Source organism: Mesoplodon mirus, assembly GCF_964341445.2.
Source record: "Mesoplodon mirus genome assembly, chromosome: 2".
Taxonomy (NCBI): domain Eukaryota; kingdom Metazoa; phylum Chordata; class Mammalia; order Artiodactyla; family Ziphiidae; genus Mesoplodon; species Mesoplodon mirus.
In genome coordinates this window covers 66,436,942-66,458,074 of record NC_138977.1, presented here as the reverse complement: position 1 = coordinate 66,458,074, position 21,133 = coordinate 66,436,942, and the positions used below count along the sequence as shown (strand labels likewise).

Sequence of the window (21,133 nt, the reverse complement as noted above, 5' to 3'; positions counted from 1 at the left end):
TACCTCAGCTGCATCTTTACGAGGCCATTCTACCATCTCTCAGGTCTGCAGCCTTTGCGTGGTGTGGAACCTAGGATTATGGACCCATGGCCACACAACCTTTTCTGCAATTTGGACCTCTGTTCTGCAATGATATTGCATGAGAGCCCATGCCAGTGAATCAGACACTCTGTGAGCCCTCAGGTCAGGGTGCTGGCCTCAGGTTCCATAGGATGGAGAGGCAAACCCATACCCAGAAGATGTATCAATTCGGGTCAAGGCGAATCACTGCCCTCCCCATGACAGAAAGGGTCCTATGTAGTAAACTTTTTTTTTTTGCGGTACGCGGGCCTCTCACTGATGTGGCCTCTCCCGTTGCGGAGCACAGGCTCCGGACGTGCAGGCTCAGCGGCCATGGCTCACGGGCCCAGCTGCTCCGCGGCATGTGGGATCTTCCCGGACCAGGGCATGAACCCCTGTCCCCTGCATCAGCAGGCGGATTCTCAACCACTGCGCCACCAGGGAAGCCCACACTTCGTTTTTTTTTTTTTTTTTCCCTTGCCACGTGACTTGTGGGATCTTAGTTCCCCAACCAGGGATCGAACCTGTGCCCCCTGCAGTGGAAGTCCAGAGTCCTGACCACTGTACCATCAGGGAATTCCCACTCACACTTTGTTTTGAATGGCTGATGAAGAGATCTGGGACTGTCATTTCCTTTTTTCAATGAATCAGTGACACTTGGCAATTGTCACTCAGTTGCACAGTCCCAACAGTTATTCTTTCCTCCCACCTCTCAAATGCCAGAGAAATGACATCAGCTGGCACAGCCCCCTGACCCGTGTGCCATCCCAGGTCACTGCAGGTGAAGATCATAGCAGATGCACGGCTACCCCATGCCCGCGACTGTCACCGGTGATGGCACCTCATTCACATCTGGTCAGTGACCCGCCTCCAGCAGCTTATTCTCAGAGGCTGCCTCCCAGGCATCCCCCCCACCTCCCGGCACCCACTATCTTAGTCTGGTTCCCTAGGAGCAGAGCCTGAGATGGGCCTTCAGATTCCCGTGATTTACTGAGGGAGTGCTCTCAGGAGAAACCCGATCCACGGGGAACGCTACCCACACTGCAGCAAAGAGGCTGTCATCTGGTGGCTTTTAACAATCAGTCTTTGGCTGTGGAACCCTCGACCGGGGTGCATGTGCGGGGGCAGGAGTGGGTGACGTCCCAGGCAAGGAGGTCTCTGTCTGCTGAGGACAATTGTCCGGTGAAGAGAAGTGAGCTGCTGGCAGCCAACACCCTCAGCAGTGGAGGGATGGGCGCCAGCCAGAGAAGGAGAGCCTGACGGACCTCCACTGTACCTAGTGACTGTGGAACCCATGAAGACGATTAAGAAGGCACGGTCAGGGGGACTTCAGGAGCACTGACCACCCAGAAGAGGGGGTTGTCATGGAACCCAAGAGAAGGAGGTTTCAAGGCAGAACTGGCAACGGTCAAAGGCAGCTGTGAGGTCCAGTCTCCAAAAGCGGCACAGACTTGAAAAACCAAGGGGTCGTAGGTGAGCTTGCAAGAGAAGTTTCAGAGAACTTCAGAGACGTGGGCTGCAGGGTGTCAAGGATGATGGGCGATCAAGGAAAGACGGAGCAGTCTCCATGAGAAGGAGCAGAGAGAGGTTGGACAGCAAAGGGTGTGGATGCGGCTCTTAGACCCGAGGCCCAAAGCTCCAGGCCTGCGGAAGGGGGTGGGGGAGGGTAAAGGGAAGGGGCTGAAATCCCTCCCAGAAGAGAAGGAGGTGATGGTGTCAGGGACTGGGGAGGGGCTGTCCCTGACTGGGGAAGGGACACCACATCCTCTGGGCCTGGGCGGAAGAAGATAAGGCTGGGGCAGGATGGAGGTAGGTTTGTGGGTGGGGGAAAGTTAGTGGGGGTCTGTGTGATGGTGGGGTAGCCTGCTTAGAGCAAGGTGGGCATGGTGGAGCAGGGCGCTGGAACAGAGGAAGAGGGAAATAGGTGGACAGGCGGAGACACCCTGCCCTGAGGTCTCAGTGAGGCTGGAGACCTTAATTTGCCCTGGCAGCCACCTGCAGGCTGAATAACTTTCCCTGCCAGCATCCTATGGCCTTTTGTGGCGGGACAGTCATTGGATTCAGGGTGAGGGCTTTGCAGGGTGGGTTGGGAAGAACGGAAACCCATGACCCATGGGCTGGAGCATGTGCTGCGTGGTCCAAGTGAGGGGAGGGAGGGAGGGAGGGCAGCGGAGGGCGGAGGGGGCAGTGGCAGGAGGCTGAGCTCCAAGCCGCCTTGAGCCAGGCCCTTGCTGGGCTTTTCCCACGGGCTTTTCTCATTCTAGGCCCACAGAAGGAAGTAGCTGGTCTCAGGAGGAGTTAGTGGGATGGGGTGGGCGGGTCTCCACGCAGCCTTGCTAGGCAGCCTTTATTCAGCTGTATCCCTGGTTTCAGGTTCTGAAGCTAGAATAGCAGGAAGGTTTGCGTTTTATTGTGAATTTAGGGGAGATACGGCCCTGACTCTCCCTCCCCACGCCCTGCTCACTTCCTGCCTTTAAGGTAATGGCATTCAAGCTTTTTGTTTTTAACCACAACCCACAAGTAAGAATTAATTTTACATCATGATTCAGCAGACACACACACACAACTGCAACAAAAGTTTCACGATACAATCCTCATCCTTACTTGGTAGGGTGCTCTTGATGTTTTCTACTTTATTCTCATCTATTTCTTTAAAAAGTGCTGGTCACAACCCACCAAACTGATTTCATGGGCCACTCAGTGAGGCCACAGGGAAGCATTGCTCCAAGGCAGTGGGGAGCTGGGGGCCCCTTTGGGAAGCTGTCATTGACGCTACTCACCCCTCTTCTGGGAGTGTCTGTTCTCAGAGAAAACACCTCTTGCCAGCAGAAGGCAGTGGCCGTGAGATTCCTTTTTTTTTTTTTTTTTTTTGCAGTACACGGGCCTCTCACTGCTATGGCCTCTCTCGCTGCGGAGCACAGGCCCCGGATGCGCAGGCTCAGCGGCCATGGCTCACGGGCCCAGCCGCTCTGCGGCACGTGGGATCTTCCCGGACTGGGGCACGAACCCGCGTCCCCTGCATCGGCAGGTGGACTCCCAACCACTGCGCCACCAGGGAAGCACGAGATTCCATTTTTAATGTAAATTCTCCTTCTCCCCTCCCCTTCCATCTCCCCGCAAGAAGAGAAACTGGCCACCCCAGAGAAGGCCCCCTATTCTCCATGGGCTGTCCCGTGGCTGATGACACCCTGCTCTCCCCGCCACACGCACATATTCCAGGGGATATATTTTGGGGTGCCTGCCAGACCCCACTTCTTTCTTTGGACTTGTCCTCACCCAGTCTCTGTGGAGGGAAGGCTACGACAGCCACATTTGCTTCTGTCCTATGGCCCGAGGCCAGAGCTGAGTAAAGGAGGGGACGGTGGTTGGCCGCTGGGCCCTGAGAATCATATTCACTTCCCCAAAGTTCAGGAGGGGACAACGAAGGGCAGTCGTTTGTGTGCCTGAGGCTGTAAGGACAGTTGTTAGAACCAGAGCCTGGGCAGGGGCTGTAGCAAAGTAACCTATGTAAATTGCAGTCATGGGCAAGAGGAGACCCAAGGTCCCCTTCAAGGGGAGGGGGCAGGGGTGCTGAGAAGTGGGGTGGCCAGAGAGAGGTGGCCAACAGGAAAGTGTCTGTATTAACTTGACAAGGTACCTGTTCCTAAGCCCAGAGAATCCACAAGGGCTCGCCATCTGAGCCCGGCCAGCATCGTATACCTGCCCCGAGTCACACTGAGCCTGAGTCTCCAGCACCCCATATAGGGCCTGGCGCCGTTCAGGGCCCCCTCCCCAGGACCAGGGCCTGCTGGAGACGGGGTCCACCAGGAGGTGAGGACACTGGGCTCTGAACATTCACCTGAGCCAGGTTCCAGGGCCACTTCCGGGACCCCTGTGTCAGGGGCTCCTCCATCTTAGCACCCAAAGCACCTGACTGCATGGTTTTTGTTTTGTTTTGTTTTGCAGGGTGATCGGGCAGGGGTGGTGCTGAAAAGCAAAACCAGAAAACACCCAAACCGCCCCTTAACATTCACAAAATCGCTAGTTGGCCGAACCTTCATTTTCGTCCATTTATTTAGAAAAAAATTAACATGGGCAAATGAGATACCTCAGTGTTACAACAGAGTATAGAAATGTCTAGCAATAGTGAAATAATTTGATCTTTAAATACAAAAGAACCACATGAACACCTAATATACAGGTTTCATCTGAATACATATTTATTAGATAAATATTAGAGGTTGTCACATCATCTAACTACATACAGCTTTGCAAGACTAGAAATCACAATTAGTTTTCTGACCAGTTTAAAGTATGAAATGATTGCATTGTACAGAGATGTACAGAGACGATGACGGTCGCAGTGGGAGTTACTTCAGGCTGCACGGTGGGTGTGTTCATGTGTGTGTACGTGTGAAATCACCTGCGATCATGATATCAAAAATTATACAAAGTATGAATTTGGTTACAATTTTCTTCTGAAATCCCCGTTTCTTTTCATTATTTCCATAGCACCCTAAAAATACACAGGTGGCAGGACTAGTACACTGAAGCTAAATAGTACATGTAGGTAGAATAAAAACAAAACGGAACAAAAAAAACTCCTTTCTACACAGAGTCAGAGTATATTACATGAGTGAGACAGATGCGGAGAGACCTCACAGACGCTAACAGACAGGATCTAGTTTTTCCACGTGAAGATGGAGTTCCAAGCCTTTTGTTTTGTTTTGTTTTGTTCCGGAAAATAAAAACAATACACATTCCGAGGGAAATGAATGCATCTGTTAACATGTCTCTATTTCTCATTTACATATGTACACACGTCCCTTGAGTGGCTGCTGCCCACGTCGCCCTGTCTGGATGGGTCAGGCCGAGGGAGCAGACGTGTAGCTCTCTGGGGGTTCAGGGCTTCCGTTACGGAGAAAGTATTAGAAGTTTCTTAAAAAATAAAAATGGCTACAGGAACATGATACATGGGTAAAGCTTCAAACCAAGAAGATGGGGGCGATTGCTTGTACTTGGGCCTTCCCACCTGCCCGCCAGTGCCCTGTCCATTCTGTGGAGTGGAGACAGAAACATGCCATTGGGCTGGGTGGATGCTTGTCATGGAGAAGTGGCTTGGCTGAGGCATTGTTTTTGCTGAGGTTACTTATGGCTCCAAGTAGTCATCCGAAAGGATCAGGGAAGCATCTCCCCAGAGTTCAGAACCACCCCTGCTTGGGGAGGCTGTCATCACCTGAATGTGTCACCACTGGGGCTCGCTACAGCCCCGGACGCCTTGATGCCTCCCCCCCCACCGACCTGGCTCCAAAACCGCTCTGGAAGAGTACACGCTCAGAGCGCGGGCTGCAGGCACCACGGTTCTGGAAAGCTCTTTGCTGAACTTGCTGGTGGAGGCTCGCTTGGGAGGGGACCCAGGAAACCTGCCTCAGGTGCCGAGCCCATGGCTTCCTCAGAGATGGCTGAGGCAGGTGCCTGGAGCCTGGGCTGTGGGGAACAGATCGACCCTCTGTGCTAGAAAGCTGTGGATAGGTCAGTGAGCAGAGGGGGGATACCCCGGTAACAACCAGAACAGACCCCAGGCCTGCCTGAGAAAAAGTTGCACGGCAGGAAGTGGGAACTTCTAAGGAAGGCATCTGTAAATCTGTCTGGGGCAGAACATTCCCAGATGGCCTGACACAGCTGGGGCTACTGGCCACTGGGCAGAGACGGCCACATGCTACCTGGCGTCATCTTGTCCCCACCAGCCAACTGGGGATGGCTCCAAACGGCGGGTGGCCTGGTCTTCTAACTCACTGTACAGCCACCCATGCTTAGTCCCTTCTTCTGTACAAATGGCCCTGGTTGATTTTTTGTTTTTGTTTGTTGTTTTTCTTAAAAAAGGGACTCGGTCTTTGTCGTTGAGTCAAGGTATTTTAAAAACACCAGCAAAGGCTATAACCAGGTCATGAAAATGTTGAATATTATCAAAGACAATACTAAAATATTCACAAAGATATTTACAAAAGCAATTCTTAAAATAATTGATTTGTATACGGAACACCACGCTGTTTGAAAAAACCTCTGACAACGGGACAAAGGAAAAGGGGTGGGGACGGGACGATGGCAGCTTTCCTACAGAAAACCTTGTGCCGGGCCGTCTGGTACAGTGACTGGAAGTCAACAGCTGGGGCCAACGTTCCGGTCACATCCAGAGGAGTGCTGGGGGTGTTCCCCCAACCCCCAACAGAGAGGGAGATGGAGACTGAGAACACAGACAGTGGATGGGGGAGCAGGTGAGGGCCTCGGGCAGCAGCAGGGGAGGGGCGCGATGAATTTACAGAGGGGACGCAAGTGACCCAACGGCCCAGCATCACCGGCCATGCGGCTCGGGGAGCACAAGGGAGCCTGGAACAAAACGGACTCACAAGAAGCTACCCGGGAGACTCCGAGAGTGAGCAGTTAGCTGGATGGAGCGAAGCGTGGAGGGAAAACCAGAGGCTGCTTCTGCTGGAGCAGGAGTGTGGGGTGAGCTTTTGAGGCCAGAGGGACATGGAGGGAAGGAGAGGCTGGCAGCCAAGCGCGGGGTCTGAGACAGCCACAGAAATAACACGCGACGCTCGAGGGCACATCCTGGCACAGGCGGCGAGAGACTGGGCTGGAGCCGGGGGCAGCTTCGAGCGCAGGGACAGGCCAGACCAGACAGAGCCGGAGAGAGTGATGCCTGGGGTTCCTGCTGCTGAGCCCCTGCATCCCCTGCCTTTCCACCACTCACCTTGCCGTCTGAGTAGACATAGGGGCACTGGGACAGAGGGAAGTGGGTGTCCCATGTAACAGTCTTGGAGAGGTGGGCAAGGGGGGAGCAGAGGAAGGAAACAGGACGCATGGAGAGAAATGGGTCGCTTGCTGTCCAAGTCCAGTGTTCCTTTCCCCCAGATGACTTCACAGCTTTAAGATGCTGTCATTTAAGAACAGGGGGTGGCTTGGAGCAAAGTTGTAAGTTGGCCATTTCTGTTGGACTCCAAATCCGGCTGGCAGCACTCTCCCCTTCCCCAATTAAGGGCACAATAATTTCAGCTGGATTCTTTCTCTCTCTGGCCCCCCTAAGGCTGGGCCCTGGCCTGAGTCAGAGGTTGTGGAGCCATCCTGGCTCTGAGGAGGCCTTGACTCCCTTTTCCACCGGTCCCCAAGTAGGAATGGCTCACCCTCTCCCAAACACAGATTCTTGTCTTTTCTTTCTCTGCTCTCTGAGCGTGTTTACAGGGTATCCTGGCTTAGAGGTCTGGGGTCAAAGCGATAGCCTTGGCCCCTGAGAGTTCTCTTTCCCAGAGGTTTGTGCTTTTCTGTGGTGGGTGGTAGTGGTGGTGGGCAGGCCGTTCTCACTGCCACCAACTGCTGCTGCTCCTCCAAGGCTCGGGGCCGCTGGGATACGGGGGCCCCTCCCTCAGGTTCACAGTCACGTGGAGGCGGCTCTGGGCCAGGAAGCAGGGAGGCCGGGTTACAGTTTAGAAACTGGAAGAACCTGGGGGGCACTGGAGGGTCATCTGGAAGCCGCCGTCAGTGTGTGCCCCCTCCCCGGGCCAGCGCCCTGTCTCGAGGGTCATCTTTGGGGCCTGCTCTGGGCGTGGGCTCCAGACCTGCACCGCCTTCACAGTGCGCCCTCCCGCCCCTAGGCTCTGAAGGCCGCAGCAGGGGCGGTCCGAGGGCACTGGCTCCCGGCGGGAAAGTGTGTGGGGCAGATGGGGAAGGAGGCCGCGTGGGGAGGGGTGGCCCCGACGGAGGGGTGGGCTTCAGTTGTTCTCAAAGAGAGACAGGAGGTCATCATTACTATTGCTCGGCAGGTCGGGGGGATCCAGGTACGAGAGGAGCTCATCAGGGTTTGTGAGTTCTGGAAGGAGCTGGAAAAGAAGTACAGAAGCTCAGATGAGGTGTCGGCTGAAGGCCGGGCTGGCCCAGGGCGAGGAAGCGGGGCACCCTTGGGCCTGTTCGCTTGCCCTCTACCTGCCTCCTGGGGTCCTGGTCCAAACAGGGGAAACTAACAGTGCCGGTGGTCCCCAGATGCATCCAGGCCACCATGCTAGTCTGGGGCACACCCGTGCCTATTTCAAGTCTGGAAGGGTGGAGCCCTCAGCCCACCAACTGGGAAGGCTCCTCCATGCACAGTGTTCCTTAGACCCTGCCACAAGGGGCTGGGGGTCACTCATGCCTCCCAGGAGAAGCCATGTGGCTTTGCATGTAAGGCTGGCAGGTCTCTGTGGCTTCCAGCACCCCACACCTCCTCCAAGAGCTCCCGGCTCCTTGCTGAGCCCGTGGCTAGCTGGCAGCACTGCTCTTCCCTGTAGACTCCGGCAAGAGGCTACAGACCATCCCTACCCTCTCCTGTGAGGTCCTTGGACTCTTTCGGTCACACAGGGGACCCTCATCAATCTAAAAGCACCGGCCCTGGCCTGGTCTGGGGAGGAGAGTTGGGCAAGAATCCAAGATGGCCCCAAAGCTGAGTGAATCCCATTCATCAGAGACTCTTGCTGGGGCCAAGGGTGACTCTTGCTGGGGCTGGGACGTGAAGGACAGGAGCGACCAAGGAGAGGGCAGCCCTCCTCTCTGGGAATCTAGAGCGTGGGGGTGAGGGGTGGGAGGGGCAAGGGCGGCGTCCCTCGCTGGCAGCCCTGCCCAGTTACCCAGCACCCATCATTCAGTGTCCCCCTTGCCCACCTTCCAGACCATACAGTTCTCAAGGGGGGTGATCCCTGAATCTCAGCTGCCCGCTTCTGCCTCAGTCACACGACGCCCCCCACCCCCGACCCCCAGTGTGACCCGAGGCCGATCCTTCTGTGACCCCACATGGGGGCCTCTCAGAGTGAGCGATGGAGTGAGCAAAAGCACAGGGCATGGACAACACAGACTAGAAACTGGAGACACACACCAGCGAGACAGACAGAGGGACCTGTCCCTCCAGCCCCTCCCCTGCCTTGGGCCAGAGAGCGGCAGATGCAGCGATGGCAAGCCGATGTCAGGGAACGGGAGGTGGGAAGAAGGGGGGGCGGACCCTCCTGTGCTGCCTCCAGGACCGGCCCAGAGGGACTCTGTGAGGACCTAGGGGAGGTAGGGCAGGGCCGGGTGGCAGGACTGTGGCCAAGGGGACGGGGGCGGGGCCAGCAGGGTGGGGCAAGGGGTGTGGCACCCTCGCTGAGGCTTGCCCACTGTGGGGTTCCCCGGTCCTGGAGCCACAGGGGAGGCAGGTTGGCGGGGCCCACCCTCCGCCCGCCCACCCACTCCTCACCACTGTACCTCTCCTCCACCCCGGGCCTTGGGCCCTCAACACCCGCCCCTGCTCTCGGGCAGTCCCGGCCCCAGGCCAAGACACGTGGTGACCCCAACTTACATCCAGCGAAGGCTCCGGCATGTCGGACGCTCCCTGCGCTCCGGCCTGACCCTCTAAGGCTGAGGAGGGGTTAAAGGTCAGGTCACTGTGTGGATGGTTGCCGGGAGCGGCCTGTGGCGGTTGCCGGGGAGGCTGGGAAGGAGGAGGAGCCCCACTGTGATGTAATGGAGGCCCTGACTGGCTGCTGGGGTGTGGGACGTGCAAACCTTGTTGCATGGAGGGATGGGGCTGGTCAGAACTGCCAGCGTGTGGCATCTGTGGAGGAGGAGAGAGCAGGAAAAAGAAAGGTGAGGTGACGAGGTACAGCGACGAGATGCCTGGAGGAATGAAAACCAAACAAAACCAGGAAAATAACAAAACCCCCAAAACAAAGCCACCCCTCTACAAAGCTGAATGCTTTTTTTTCTGCAGAGAAACAAACAAACAAACAAACAAATCCTCCCCCCAAAACCGCCAGTCAGGGAGGCTGAAGCCACGTGGGGCAGGGAGGGAGGCGGCCAGGGGCTCTGAGACTAGCAGAGACACTGAGATCGGGGCCCAGGCCCCTGGGAGCCCCCGTGTCTCCCTAGCCCGGACACCAGCACAATGAACAACAGCAAGGGCAGGATGGAGAAGCGAATGGGCATGTTTCCGGGGAGCAGGGAGGCGGGCGGGAGTGCTGCTGGCGGCGTGGTGCAGGCCCGAGCCGCGGCGGCGGGGAGCAGACACGGACGACAGCATGGGGCAGGCGTGCAGCTCATGGGGGTCTGCGGCTCCACGCGGGCCCTGGCCTGGGGGCGACACGAGGCACGCCGGCTCCGGGGGCAGCGGGGCCTCGGTGTAAGCTCTGCCTGCTGTCCTGGGGTAGGACGGAGCTGTGCCCAAGGTAAAGGAGGCGACCTGGGGCTTCTGAGTCCTGCCAGACCTTCCTGCTGGTCACCCACCTAGGCAGCAACAGGCGTGCTTCTCTCATAGATAACCTAGGTGCCCCCCTCTCCCCCTGCCCCTGCGCGTGTACTGAACCATCGGGGCTATGGGTGGGCAGGGGACGTGAGTGGGTGAGACTTAAACTTCTCCTGTAGGTCTGTTTGCTGCCTCAAGCCACCCTGCCTTCAGAGTTCAGGTCTTGGAGTGAAAGGCGAAGTCTAAGTCCGGGCCCCCACCCCCGGCATCCTCAACGGTCCCCGGGCCCCCCTCACACTCTGCGAGTGAAGGGAGCTCACTGACTGGCCAGGCCTCTCACTTGGAATGGGCAGCCAGGTGACCAAATGTCTCCTTGGTTAGTACCCTCCTCCCAGCCCTGTCTTCTGGGCCACACAGAAACACTGACACTTCTTTCGTGGGTTTGCAAATGGCAGTGACACCATCCCTGATCTTCTCCAGACACCAGTTCCTCTTCCTGTTTCTCCTAAAAGCTGCTCCCCAAGCCTTGCTGTGGGCTGGCCCCTGCCCACGGTCCAGGTGGCCCTCTGCAGCACAGTGCCCCTCCAGCCCGGGCCTTGAGAACGAGGGATGACCATGTGACATGAAGGCCGCTGACCCTGGGGGAACCACTTGTGGGATGCACACAAAGTAAGAACCAGAAGGGGCGGGAGAGACAGCCCTCACAGCTGTCGGCGAGGCCAGCCTGTGATGCTCCATAGTGACCATTCTGGGAAGTGGGGGGCAGGGAGGGGCTCCACACTCCTGGAGCAGACAGTCCCCAGACAGACAGTCCCCAGATCTGCTGACACAACTAACGCCCTCGGCCCTGACATCTTGCTGGATTATCTCAGAACCTGGAGGGGCAAGTGCTCTCTGGGACCTGCTGACACACCTGTCAACCTCCCACCTGGCACGGGAGAGCCTTGGGTGAGCCAGCACCTGGTTGGAGCCCTCCCACCAGTCCGTGCGTCTGGGAATCCTTCCTGGCCATATGCTCAGCCGGGTCAGGCTGCTCTGGTTGGGCAGATGGGTTGTTGACCTGTGACTGCACCACACCACCTTGCACAGCTGTACCTCTGGGTCCAGTTCCCATCTAACAAAAGCCCAGAAACGGACAAGGACAGTGCATATCTGAAAAGCTTCCTGGGGGGGCTGTGAAGTCAACTCAAGGGCTTAAGTCCCTGTGCGAGGATCCTGGTGGCAGGGCTGACAAGGCAGGAAAATGCCTTGTTGGATGCAGAAAGCACACAGCACCCCCACTGCCATCTTCCAGTGCTGGGAATTGTGAGGACTCAGAAGGTGCCAGGTCAATGTGGAGCAGGGGTGTGATCTGGGTGATTCCTGGACATGGAAGGCTGACGTCCTGGGGAGCAGGGCTGGGAAGGGGGCCAGGAGAGACGCCCCCAGAAATTGGAAGCCCCATGGGGCAGAAAGTAACTTGTGAAAACATGGCTGAAGGCTGGTGAAAGCAGCTATTTCCCACTTGGCATTCTGGGTTCCTGCAGGAAAGCTGCCGCAGTGCCCCTCATTTAGAGTCCTTCTGGTTAACAGTCACTCCTGCTGAGAATTGGTGGCTCTGGTGCACAGGATAGTCCCTGGCCCAGTGCTGGATGTTCCCCAACTCCATGTCAGCTGTGGGGAACACAGTACAATCCAGAGGCCCCTTCCTTCCAGGCCACATGATGGAGACTGGGAGAGCTTGGAGAGGCACCTTCGGGTGTAGGCCCAACTCCACTGCCAGGCATTGGTGAGACCCCTGGACCCTTCTCTCTGGCTGCTGTGGCCCAGGACCCACTGCCAGGCCCTCAGTGACTGCCCCTCCTGCTAAGATGAGAGACCAGGGACAGAAAGAATGACTGAGGCCTCAGTCTTCAGCCCTTGGGCCTCGGTTTCCTCAAAACCCCAAGTGTTCTTCCTCCATCCAGGCACTGCCAGAACTTTTGCTCCATTAGCTTGAGGTCTGTGTCTGTCTTGCTTACACCTGGTACAAGGCACAGCCAGGAGACCAGGCTCAGAAAACGTCTGCTAGATCAAGTGCAATCATCCATTGCTGCCTAGATAAGGACTCGGGAGGCGGCCAGGCCTTCCACCACTGCTGTCGGCGCCACAGGAAAGGAAGGCCTCTGGACAGCACGGGCCACATCACCTGAAGGGGCTTTCTCAGCAATATAGTGTGCATTAACATGTGAAACAGGATGAGAAGTGAATACTCTTGGGATAAGTAGAAATCCTAATGTTTCTTTTTGCAGGAGGAGGTGATACCCTGAAGATTCAGACCCCTGGGGAATAAGTGCCTGGGTCTGGGACTAAATTCTAGATGGCTGGATGAAGCTACAGTAAATCAGCATAACAGTGTGTGTAAGAGGGGAAGAAAGGGGATGGGGCTGTGTGTGTGTGTGCGTGCGTGTGTGTGTATAGGATGTGTGCCGGGTGTATGGGGGGGTGTGGGCCTGTATGTAGGGGGTGTGCAGGCATCTGCATGTGTGCATATGCATGCAATGTGTGTGCAGGTAAGAGCTTGAAGCTTCCCCCATCTGAGAATCTGATGTCCTGGGTGAAATGGCCAAATCCAAGGACACTGATGGGCCATGACCCAGCCTCAGTCAGGCCTCCCATGCCCTCCTGGGTCCCGAGACTCAACTCTCAGTTCTCCCCTTTGCCTGGTAGGGAACTAGGCAAACATCAGAAAGGTCCAGGGGAGCCCTCTGTCTCCGTCAGCCCCACAATGGGGCTGGGGGCATGGGGGAGGTGGAGGGTCAGCGGCGAGGAAGAGGTACTCACAGTCTCCTGCATGGGGTGACTGAGGGGCTTCTCAAGGGCGGCCATGTTGTTGGGCATGTCCGGGGGGTGGGAGAGCTGGGGGGGCCCGTGCATGAAGTCGTTCATGGACGTCCCACCGGGGTTCCCGTGGGGGAAGTCAAAGTTGCCATGGCCCTGGTAGCTGTTGCCTGGGGAGGGAACAAGATGGGGAGGGACGTGACCCAGAGGGAAGACGGCCACCCCAGGGAACTCAGAGTGTAAAGGAAGAACCAAGGCCCATCCTCCTGCGAGGCTAGAGTTGGCTCCTGCAGCCGTAGACCTCAGGGCCATACAGCGGGGCAGCGATGCAGCCTTCTCCTGCGGGCCTTAGCACCCCAGGGCGTGTGCTGGTGTACAGCCACGAGCAGGGCTAGAGTGGGAGGAAAGGGTGGTCGGGCTCCTGCGGCGGGAAACATGGAATGAGGCCCGAGTCTGCACTTTCCACAGGACCTGCTGAGCGAGCCCCTCAGACCTGCTCACCCAGAGGCCCCATGAGGCTGCCCTTAGTCACTGGGACCACAGGCTCAGAGGGGGAGGTCGGAGTCTGCCAAATCCATAAAGAAAACTGTGCCAGATTCAAGATGACACCCTCAGAGCCAGCTGTCTGGCCTCCCAAGCCGCTGCTTCCTCTACCACGTGGCCGCGGTGAGAGCTCAGAGGATCAGCACACTGGAAAGCTGGGGTGCTCAGCATGCTGTGGGACTCTGGCTAGGTAGGCTAACCTCTCTGGGCCTTTAATCATCCAGGAGCCCCAGGAACCTAAGAGCAGGGGTTCTGCGGGGAGCTGCCATGCCCAGTGTTTGGGGGGTTGCAGGGGGGTACTTTCTGGGAACTGAGGGCAGTGCGGTGCAGCTTGCTCTGGGCAGCAGGAAGTGAGGGGGCAGTGACAGTGACCTTGGTGGCCGAAGGCTGGTGGCTCCAGGCCCCTGGACCCCGTCTCTGGAAGGGTGGGAGAGTTGCAGGGATAGGGACAATACATAGATGTCAGAGGGAAACACGGGAGGGCCAGGAGCTCCAGGAGGAGTGTGGTCTTAGTGCCCCCAGCAAAGCAGGCTCTGAAGCCCCTAAGCTTGGCAGCTGCCAGCCAGGGAGATCCAGGAGTCAGGAGGGAGGCTGGGCAGCGGGGGGTGCGAGAGGCGGGAGGCTGGCTCGCGGGGCAGCTCCTCACTCATGCCTTCCCAGCTGGGTGCCAACCCACAGGGTTGGCTGGATGGAGCGGGGGAGGATGGGGGGCCGCCGTACCCCCAATTTCAGCGACGTGCTATTGTTTTTTGGGGGCGTGTGTTACCTCTGCTTCTTCACACCACACCCTCCCTGCACCTGCCACCATCACCCCAGAAATCCTGGGCCCCTGCTGGGGCTTCTCCCTCCCTCCTTGTCGGTCATCACCCACCTTGGCTGCTGTAGTCGTTGGAGTTGGTGCCCCCGGGAGGGGGTGGGAGTGGATAGGGGGACGGGCCGGGGCCCAGGGCTGCGATCATCTCCATGACATTGGGCATGATCATCTGGCTGGGACTCATGGTCTTGAACCGCTTGGACGGGATGCCGTCAGGGTCATCCTTAATGTGGAGGTCCGACTTGATGGGCACTGGCCGCCAGCTGCAGGTGGGGTCAATGGTGACCTCTTCAAACTCGGAGCTGGGGGGAGCAAGGGGGCAGAGCTGAGGCTCTGGGGTACCAGGCTTTGGACACGAGGGCCTCCAGCTCAGACAGACACTGCAATGTCCTCATCCAGGCTCCCTCTGCCCCCATTCCCACCACGCTCTGCATAGGACAGAAGTGTGAGGATTTTTATAACTTTTGAAAGATGGGGAGACTGAGACGAGGAAAAGCAAGTGGCTGGGCATGGGGCAGTGGGCCCCAAAGCCTCCACCCGAGATGCGGCCATGTCAACTTCCTGCTCTGGTTGAGCTTGGTCCTTTCTGGAAAGTTCATTTGCCCACAGGTACAGAACTCCTTAAATTAGCAGAGAGGTGAGGGATGTGGGCAAACGGTCTGCCGGCCAGTGGGGGATAGGGTATCAGGGGTGATCACACACTCACCTCATGCAACCCAGGTCAGCATCCCACCCCCCCACCTCCTCCCCCACCCCCTGCCCTAGTGTGGGGAGGCCCACTTACTGTTGGATGGCATTCAGGATGCCCCACATGTACTGATCTACCTCCAGGCCCTCGAGCAGAGCAGTTTTACTGGAAAAGGAGAAAGGGGGCTTGGCCTTTGCTCCTGGACCCTAGCGGGTGAGGCCACAGCCCACTCCTCCCCACTGTGTCCAAGAGACTCAGGATCTGCCACTGGTTACTACTTGGGGGCACCGACAGGAGAGGGCAGCCTTGTGACCACTTGATACAAAGGGACTGTGCACAGCCCCCGTGATCTGAGCCCCTCTGCTGTGCTTGGGTTCTCTCATCCGTGTTTAGGGCAGGTGGAAGTGGCTGGACCCCACAGAGCAGGGCCACAGCTCCTCCTGCAGCCGGGTGACGTAGCTTATGCTGAGGTGGGCATCACTCACTTGCACACAGGACACCTCCAGGTCCCTCTCTCGCAATTCAGCTGCAGGTATGACTCCAAGTCAAAGCACTGCGGAGGCAGGGAGACACAGACAGATGAGAGCAGGGCTCTCAGAAACCTCTTAAATGCAAGTGCCACTGCCTCCGGGACCCTCATGAAGACATCCCACCAGGGAGGGAGACAGGTGATGGAGAGACCCAGGGTTGAGAGGGGTGATGACCTTGCTGATTTTCTGCTGTGCTTACAGCTTTCGGGCCACGTGGAATCCCTGCACACCTGTGCCCAGCCCTCCTCATACCATCCCTGTGCCCCAGATGACCTATGGCCTCTGAGAAGCCTTCCTGGTTCCCCTGCAGCCACCTCTCACCGATCCTGCCCCGTGACAGTGCCTCTCCCTGGCCCGGCCCAGGCATGAAGGACACACCCCATCCGGTTCATCAGTGTGCGTCAGACAAATAAAGCGACCAGACCTCTGCTGCCCCCGTTTTCCCGGGGATGGGGGTTAGGGGGGCTGGGAGGCTCCCGACCCACTATGAAGCCCTCGGGGTCAGTTGTGAGAGGGTGGCGCTGAGGTTGAGGCTGGCCTGGCCCCATGGTAGCCCCCACCCAGTGAATCCCACCCACCTGGGCTGCCCGCATTTAGCCACCCAAACTGTGACAGTCACTCATCCCACAGTCACTTCCTGAGTACCTGCTCAGGGCAGGGCCTTGGGACACAGCAGTGAACCAGGCAGAGGCGTCCCTGCTTTCAGGTTCCCTATCAGCCGTAGTGGCCGTATGTGCAGAATTTCCAGCTGGCATCTGACATCTGCCAGGGCTGGGACTGTCTAAATCCAGTTCTGTAGCCCCCTGGGAACCTAGCTCTGAGCACACAGAGAAGATGCTCAGAGGATAAATGATGGCAGGATTGAGTGAGTGAAATCAGCTCCTGATGGCCGTGGCATCCTTCCGGCGTTAGAGACAGGCCCTGCTGCCCACCCTGCCGCCTACTCCTCGCCATCCCAGCCAGACTCCAGGACGCTCTCCCTGGGACTGCTCACCTGGACGTGCTTGCAATCGTGGCCTCGAGCAGGCAGCTGGATGCGCCGGAATGTGATGGGGCACTTCAGAGACACCTTGATGGCTGTCTGCTCCACGCCATCTTCCCCATTGAGGGTCGTGTTGCCTGATGAGGCAGCCACGCTGCTGAAATTCCGCTTGACTGTGGGGTGGAGGCACAGGTGGATAAGGAGGGCAGGGCTGTCCTGCACACCCCCCACTCCTTCAAGTGGCTGATACACACTCTGATTCTCCACGCCCCCCAACACAGGGAGGTCTCATGAACAGGTGCAGGGCACCCCCACCTGGGCAAAAGGGAGCTCAGCATGCCCGAGGCCCTGGGCCTCCCAGCACTCTGGAATGACACTCTACATGTGACATGTGTGAAGTGCCCCTGGAGGTGGCTACATCAGTCCCCCAGTCTCTGCAGTTCATGACCTGTCTTCACTAGGAAGGCAGGACTTTCTGCAAAACCTGCAGAAACCCAGTCTGGCACTTCGCTGACTTTCTGGGTCAGTGGGAGAGCCCCACAGGTACTTTTGCACTTAATTCTCCAAATGTGGTAATGGTCTGGCCAGATTCTAGGGCTCAGGACGTGAAAAAGCACATTTGAAGCGGGGAGCACTGATGTACCTCCCTGCATGGTGCACCCCCCTCCCCCGTCCCGGCCCCCAAGTGTCTGCACCTGGGAGTCAGAGCCAAGTCCCCCCCTCTCGAGTTAGGCCTGGGCTGTTGAGGTGGAATCCACCCCTGTGCTTCTCTCCTGATGAAGAACCCCCTCTTCCAGTTCCTCCCTTCCTTCCAGGTGATCACCTCCTCCAGGAAGCCTGCCTGGACTACCTGCATCATGGCGTCTTGTTTTAATCTGCCCCACATGCTGTACACATGGTACTGTGTGTTCATCTGATCATCCCCACAGCCCCAGAGGAGGGGATTGGAGGGCGAGGGGCTAGTGCCAGGGAACACTCAGGGCCCGGTGGTGCCAGGCCCAGGGGACAATGAACGTGGTGGGACTGGGGTCTGGTTCCAGCCCCCGAGCCCCCACTCACTTTTCGTGATACAGTGCTCTGCGGGCAGGAGCCGCTTCTTGAGGAGGCCTTGCAGCACGGAGCGCACGGAGGGCCGGTGGACCAGCTGCAGCACGAAGAGGTGGGACTGCCGAGAAAGAGCAGAGGCTCGGTCCCTGCCGCATGGCCCCCACGCCTGCCACCTGGGCCTCCGCAGGCCTAGGCCGCCCCCTTCACCCCAGAGGCTAAGCGCAGGGAAAGGCCCCACGTCCATGGTGATGCCCCGTTAGGAGAGGGTCCCCTGGGACCTGAGAGAGAGCCCTTGAGGCCCAGGATGTGTCCTGGGACCTGCGAGCTGGGGACCCAGACCAGGGTCACTACCCGGGGGCAACTGCTGCTGTCTATGCCAACAAGGCTGACTCTGATGCTGATAAACCCTTGGGATGTGGTTATGGGACACAAGGCATCAAGATCCGGGCCAAACTCACTTCCTAGCCTTGGCCCTCCTGCTCCTCGCCCCGCTGTTCCCCATCATGCCTCCTCCACCCTTCCTGCCAGAGGATGTTGTCCTGTCTTCACTCCTCCAGGAAGCCTTCCAGGACTGCACCCCCCAACAGGCCCCCGCAGGCTCCTCACTCTGAGAGCATCCCCAGTCCTGTGACTCTTATCCCCAGGTGATCATGGCACTCCGACCCTCATAAGGGCAGGATCAGAGCTCTTCCTTCTCCTCCAGGGAGGCCAGCAGAGCAGGGCAGGTACTCTGCAAATCCCCGGGCAAGCCCTGAGTGTCAGGCCCTGATCTTGGGGGACAGGAGTGTGGCTCAGACGTGGTCCCAGATCAGTGAGTCACAGGTCAGGGAACACACATACACAGTTCTGAAACAGCATGGTTGGGTGACAAAGGGAAGGAGTTAACTCCAGACTTGGTGGAGCTGGTTCTCAGGGGAAGAAGTGATTAGAATATTAAAATTTCTTGCAAATGAGGCACAAACGGAACCTAGCTTTGAGGGGCACACAGAACTTCCTCAGTGGAATAAGGTGGTGGGCACGGGGGATGGTGTCTGGGAGGAGGATCTACATGAGCAAAGGGAGGTGAGTGTGTAGACCAGATGGAGGCTGTGGTAGGAGAAAAGGCCAGGCCTCGGACCAGAGCACGGCGGCTTGAATTTCACCCCACGGCCCTGGGGGGCACTGTGGCACATTTCTGGGGTACTCCTGAAAGATCACTCCTGGAGAAGGGGGATGGAGACCCATGACGCAGCTGAGGCCCAGAGGAGGCTGAGGATCTCGGGCCCACCCGCACACTCACGCAGCAGCAGGCGGTGACGGTGATCTGGATGGTGTTGCGGCCCGGCTGGCACACGTGCTTGAGGTGCAGGGGCTTGTGGGATGTCTTGTTGTCGCCGCGCTCGATGGTGAGGGGCGTGGCATTCACGCTGACCTGCACCGAGGCCGGCCAGTTGGTGTTCATCTGCCGGTCCTCGTGGTGGTAGCACTTGAACTGCAGCTCCAGGTCAGACCTGGGGGCGGGGTGAGACTCAGGGTGGCTCTGCGAGGGGGCTGCCCATGGCCTCCATGACCCCTCCCTCACCAGAGCCCCCCACCGAGTCACTCAGCACCCCGTTCTCAGCCACGAAGGCTCCCCCGGCCGCCTCGAGCTCTCCTCCTCTCTCACCCTGGACGTTCGCCCTGCCCAGGCCTCCCATCAAAACCCATCCCAACAACCCAAATTCCCCCCAAGACTCCCATATACTGTTCAACCACAGCCCCACAGCTCTGGCCACAATCTTCCTCAGTCCCCTGCATGGAAGTGCGCCTCCTGTTCCCCCACGACAGACAGACAGACAGACGCTAACTCAACAAGGCCAGCTGGAAGGCTGATTATGCCCTGAGCTCCTGTGGGAGAAGCATCCCAGGCCAGGGGCTGCCTGGTTCAGTTCCCGCTCCCCTACCCCTGCGGTGGGCCCCAAGGACACGGTACCGAAGGAGTCCCCACAAAGCCAGCAGGGCCAGTGAGCAGGGCCAGTGGCCGAGCCACAGAATGTCTCGCAGGCGACGGTACTCATGGCTAAGGAGCAGTGGGTGAGCAGGGCCCCTGCATGGGGGTCCCTCTACCCTTTTGCCTGAGTGCACTCCCGTGCCCTCCTGCCCACCCCAGCTGCCTCTGGCCTGCTCAAGGCAACGGGCCAGCTGTGCACGCACAGTGGTGTGTGAGCACGTGCCCAGCTCAGACACATCTCGTGCCCTCAGGGTGCTCACTGGGCAGCTGAGGCCTTTGGTCACTGACACAGCGAGGCAGTGTGAGTCCTGCCCGAGGAGGAGGAACCGAGGGTGGAGACACCAATGCATTCTGGTGTCTGAGAGACCCGGGCCCGAGTCCCAGCTCTGCCCCTTGCTAGCTGCGAGGACTCATCCAAGCTAATCACTTCTCTGGCCTCAGTTTCCTGTCAACGGGGCAAGCAATGCCCACTCATAAGATCAAAAGAGATCAGGTATAGGAGGCTCAGAACACAGAGCCTGGCCCAGCAGGGGGCCTCCAGACCCCTCACTCCAGTGCCCACTGTTTGAGCAGCAGCCCCGCCCGGTGGCCAGCTGCTCGCCATCTGCAGGAAGGACCCGGCCCTGTTCCCGCTCCTCTCTCTATATTCCTGGCTCTGACCACATGAGCCACGCTCGGGGCCAACTCGGGGGCCCTGCTGGAACATCCTCCTCAGCCTGAGCTAGCCACGTTTCCCTCTGGGACTCTGTTCTTGACCACTGTCTCATCAGGACTGGGGTGAGTGATAGCTCCCCACCCTCAGGCCACCAAGCCAAGGCAGATTCGTCTGTCTCCCGGCACCCGGCACCCGCAGGTTCGCTTTGACACCCCCAGGGCTTTGCACACAGCACGGCCCAGTCAACAACGCTCAACAGGTGACGGTGTCAAGCAGATGCTGTTACCACGTGTCTCAGGCGATGCCAGGGCCCAGGAATGTCAGCACCGGGGCCACCTCCACCCGGCTCGGGCTGTGCTGTGCCCTGACGCTCACCTCCACATCAGTGTCTGGTGGACTGTGGGCCTCAGGTGAAAGACGTGGTTGCTGACGGCCAGGTTGTGCTCCAGGCGGAAGGGCTCCAGCACCACGCCGTCCCGCACGGGGAACGTGAGCCGCAGCTCGTCATTGTGGTTGGCTGCGTGCGGGAGAAGCAGGTGAGCCGCACGGCCCTCGCCCCGGCGGCACACGACACGCACCCTTGGCTGCGTGCTCTGGGCGCGTGTGTGAACAGGGCCATGGCAGCTGGGCGGTGTGCTCAAGGGCACATCAGGCAGCCCCTGGCTTCTTCCGGTCCCTCCGACCCCATCCTGACCATCCCTGCCTCCCACTTCCCACTCATCCCCCCAGCTCTGCATCCCCTCCTGTCTCCACCTGCCCCCTGCTCTGGAAACCCCGGCTGGCTCCTCCTCCCAGCCCTTTGCCACAGCTGAGAGTTGCTTTCC

General features: G+C 58.4%; 1 protein-coding gene across 3 annotated transcripts in view; it reads right to left on the bottom strand.

Annotated features, from left to right (window-relative positions):
- Positions 1-4,235: 4,235 nt before the first annotated feature.
- The window catches only part of ZMIZ1 (zinc finger MIZ-type containing 1), a 234,348-nt gene continuing 217,450 nt past the window's right edge, over positions 4,236-21,133 (bottom strand). For 2 of the 3 annotated variants that reach the window (XM_082629392.1, XM_082629393.1), the window contains exons 16-25: positions 20,685-20,826; positions 18,965-19,175; positions 17,698-17,803; positions 16,651-16,811; positions 15,612-15,679; positions 15,223-15,291; positions 14,496-14,740; positions 13,085-13,251; positions 9,401-9,655; positions 4,236-7,916 (exon numbers count right to left, since the gene is read on the bottom strand). In XM_082629392.1, the coding sequence (XP_082485518.1) occupies positions 7,809-7,916; positions 9,401-9,655; positions 13,085-13,251; positions 14,496-14,740; positions 15,223-15,291; positions 15,612-15,679; positions 16,651-16,811; positions 17,698-17,803; positions 18,965-19,175; positions 20,685-20,826 (1,532 nt within the window). In that variant the 3' untranslated portion in view covers positions 4,236-7,808. The remainder of the gene's footprint in view (positions 7,917-9,400; positions 9,656-13,084; positions 13,252-14,495; positions 14,741-15,222; positions 15,292-15,611; positions 15,680-16,650; positions 16,812-17,697; positions 17,804-18,964; positions 19,176-20,684; positions 20,827-21,133) is intronic. The other variant, XM_082629394.1, reaches the window with a different exon arrangement.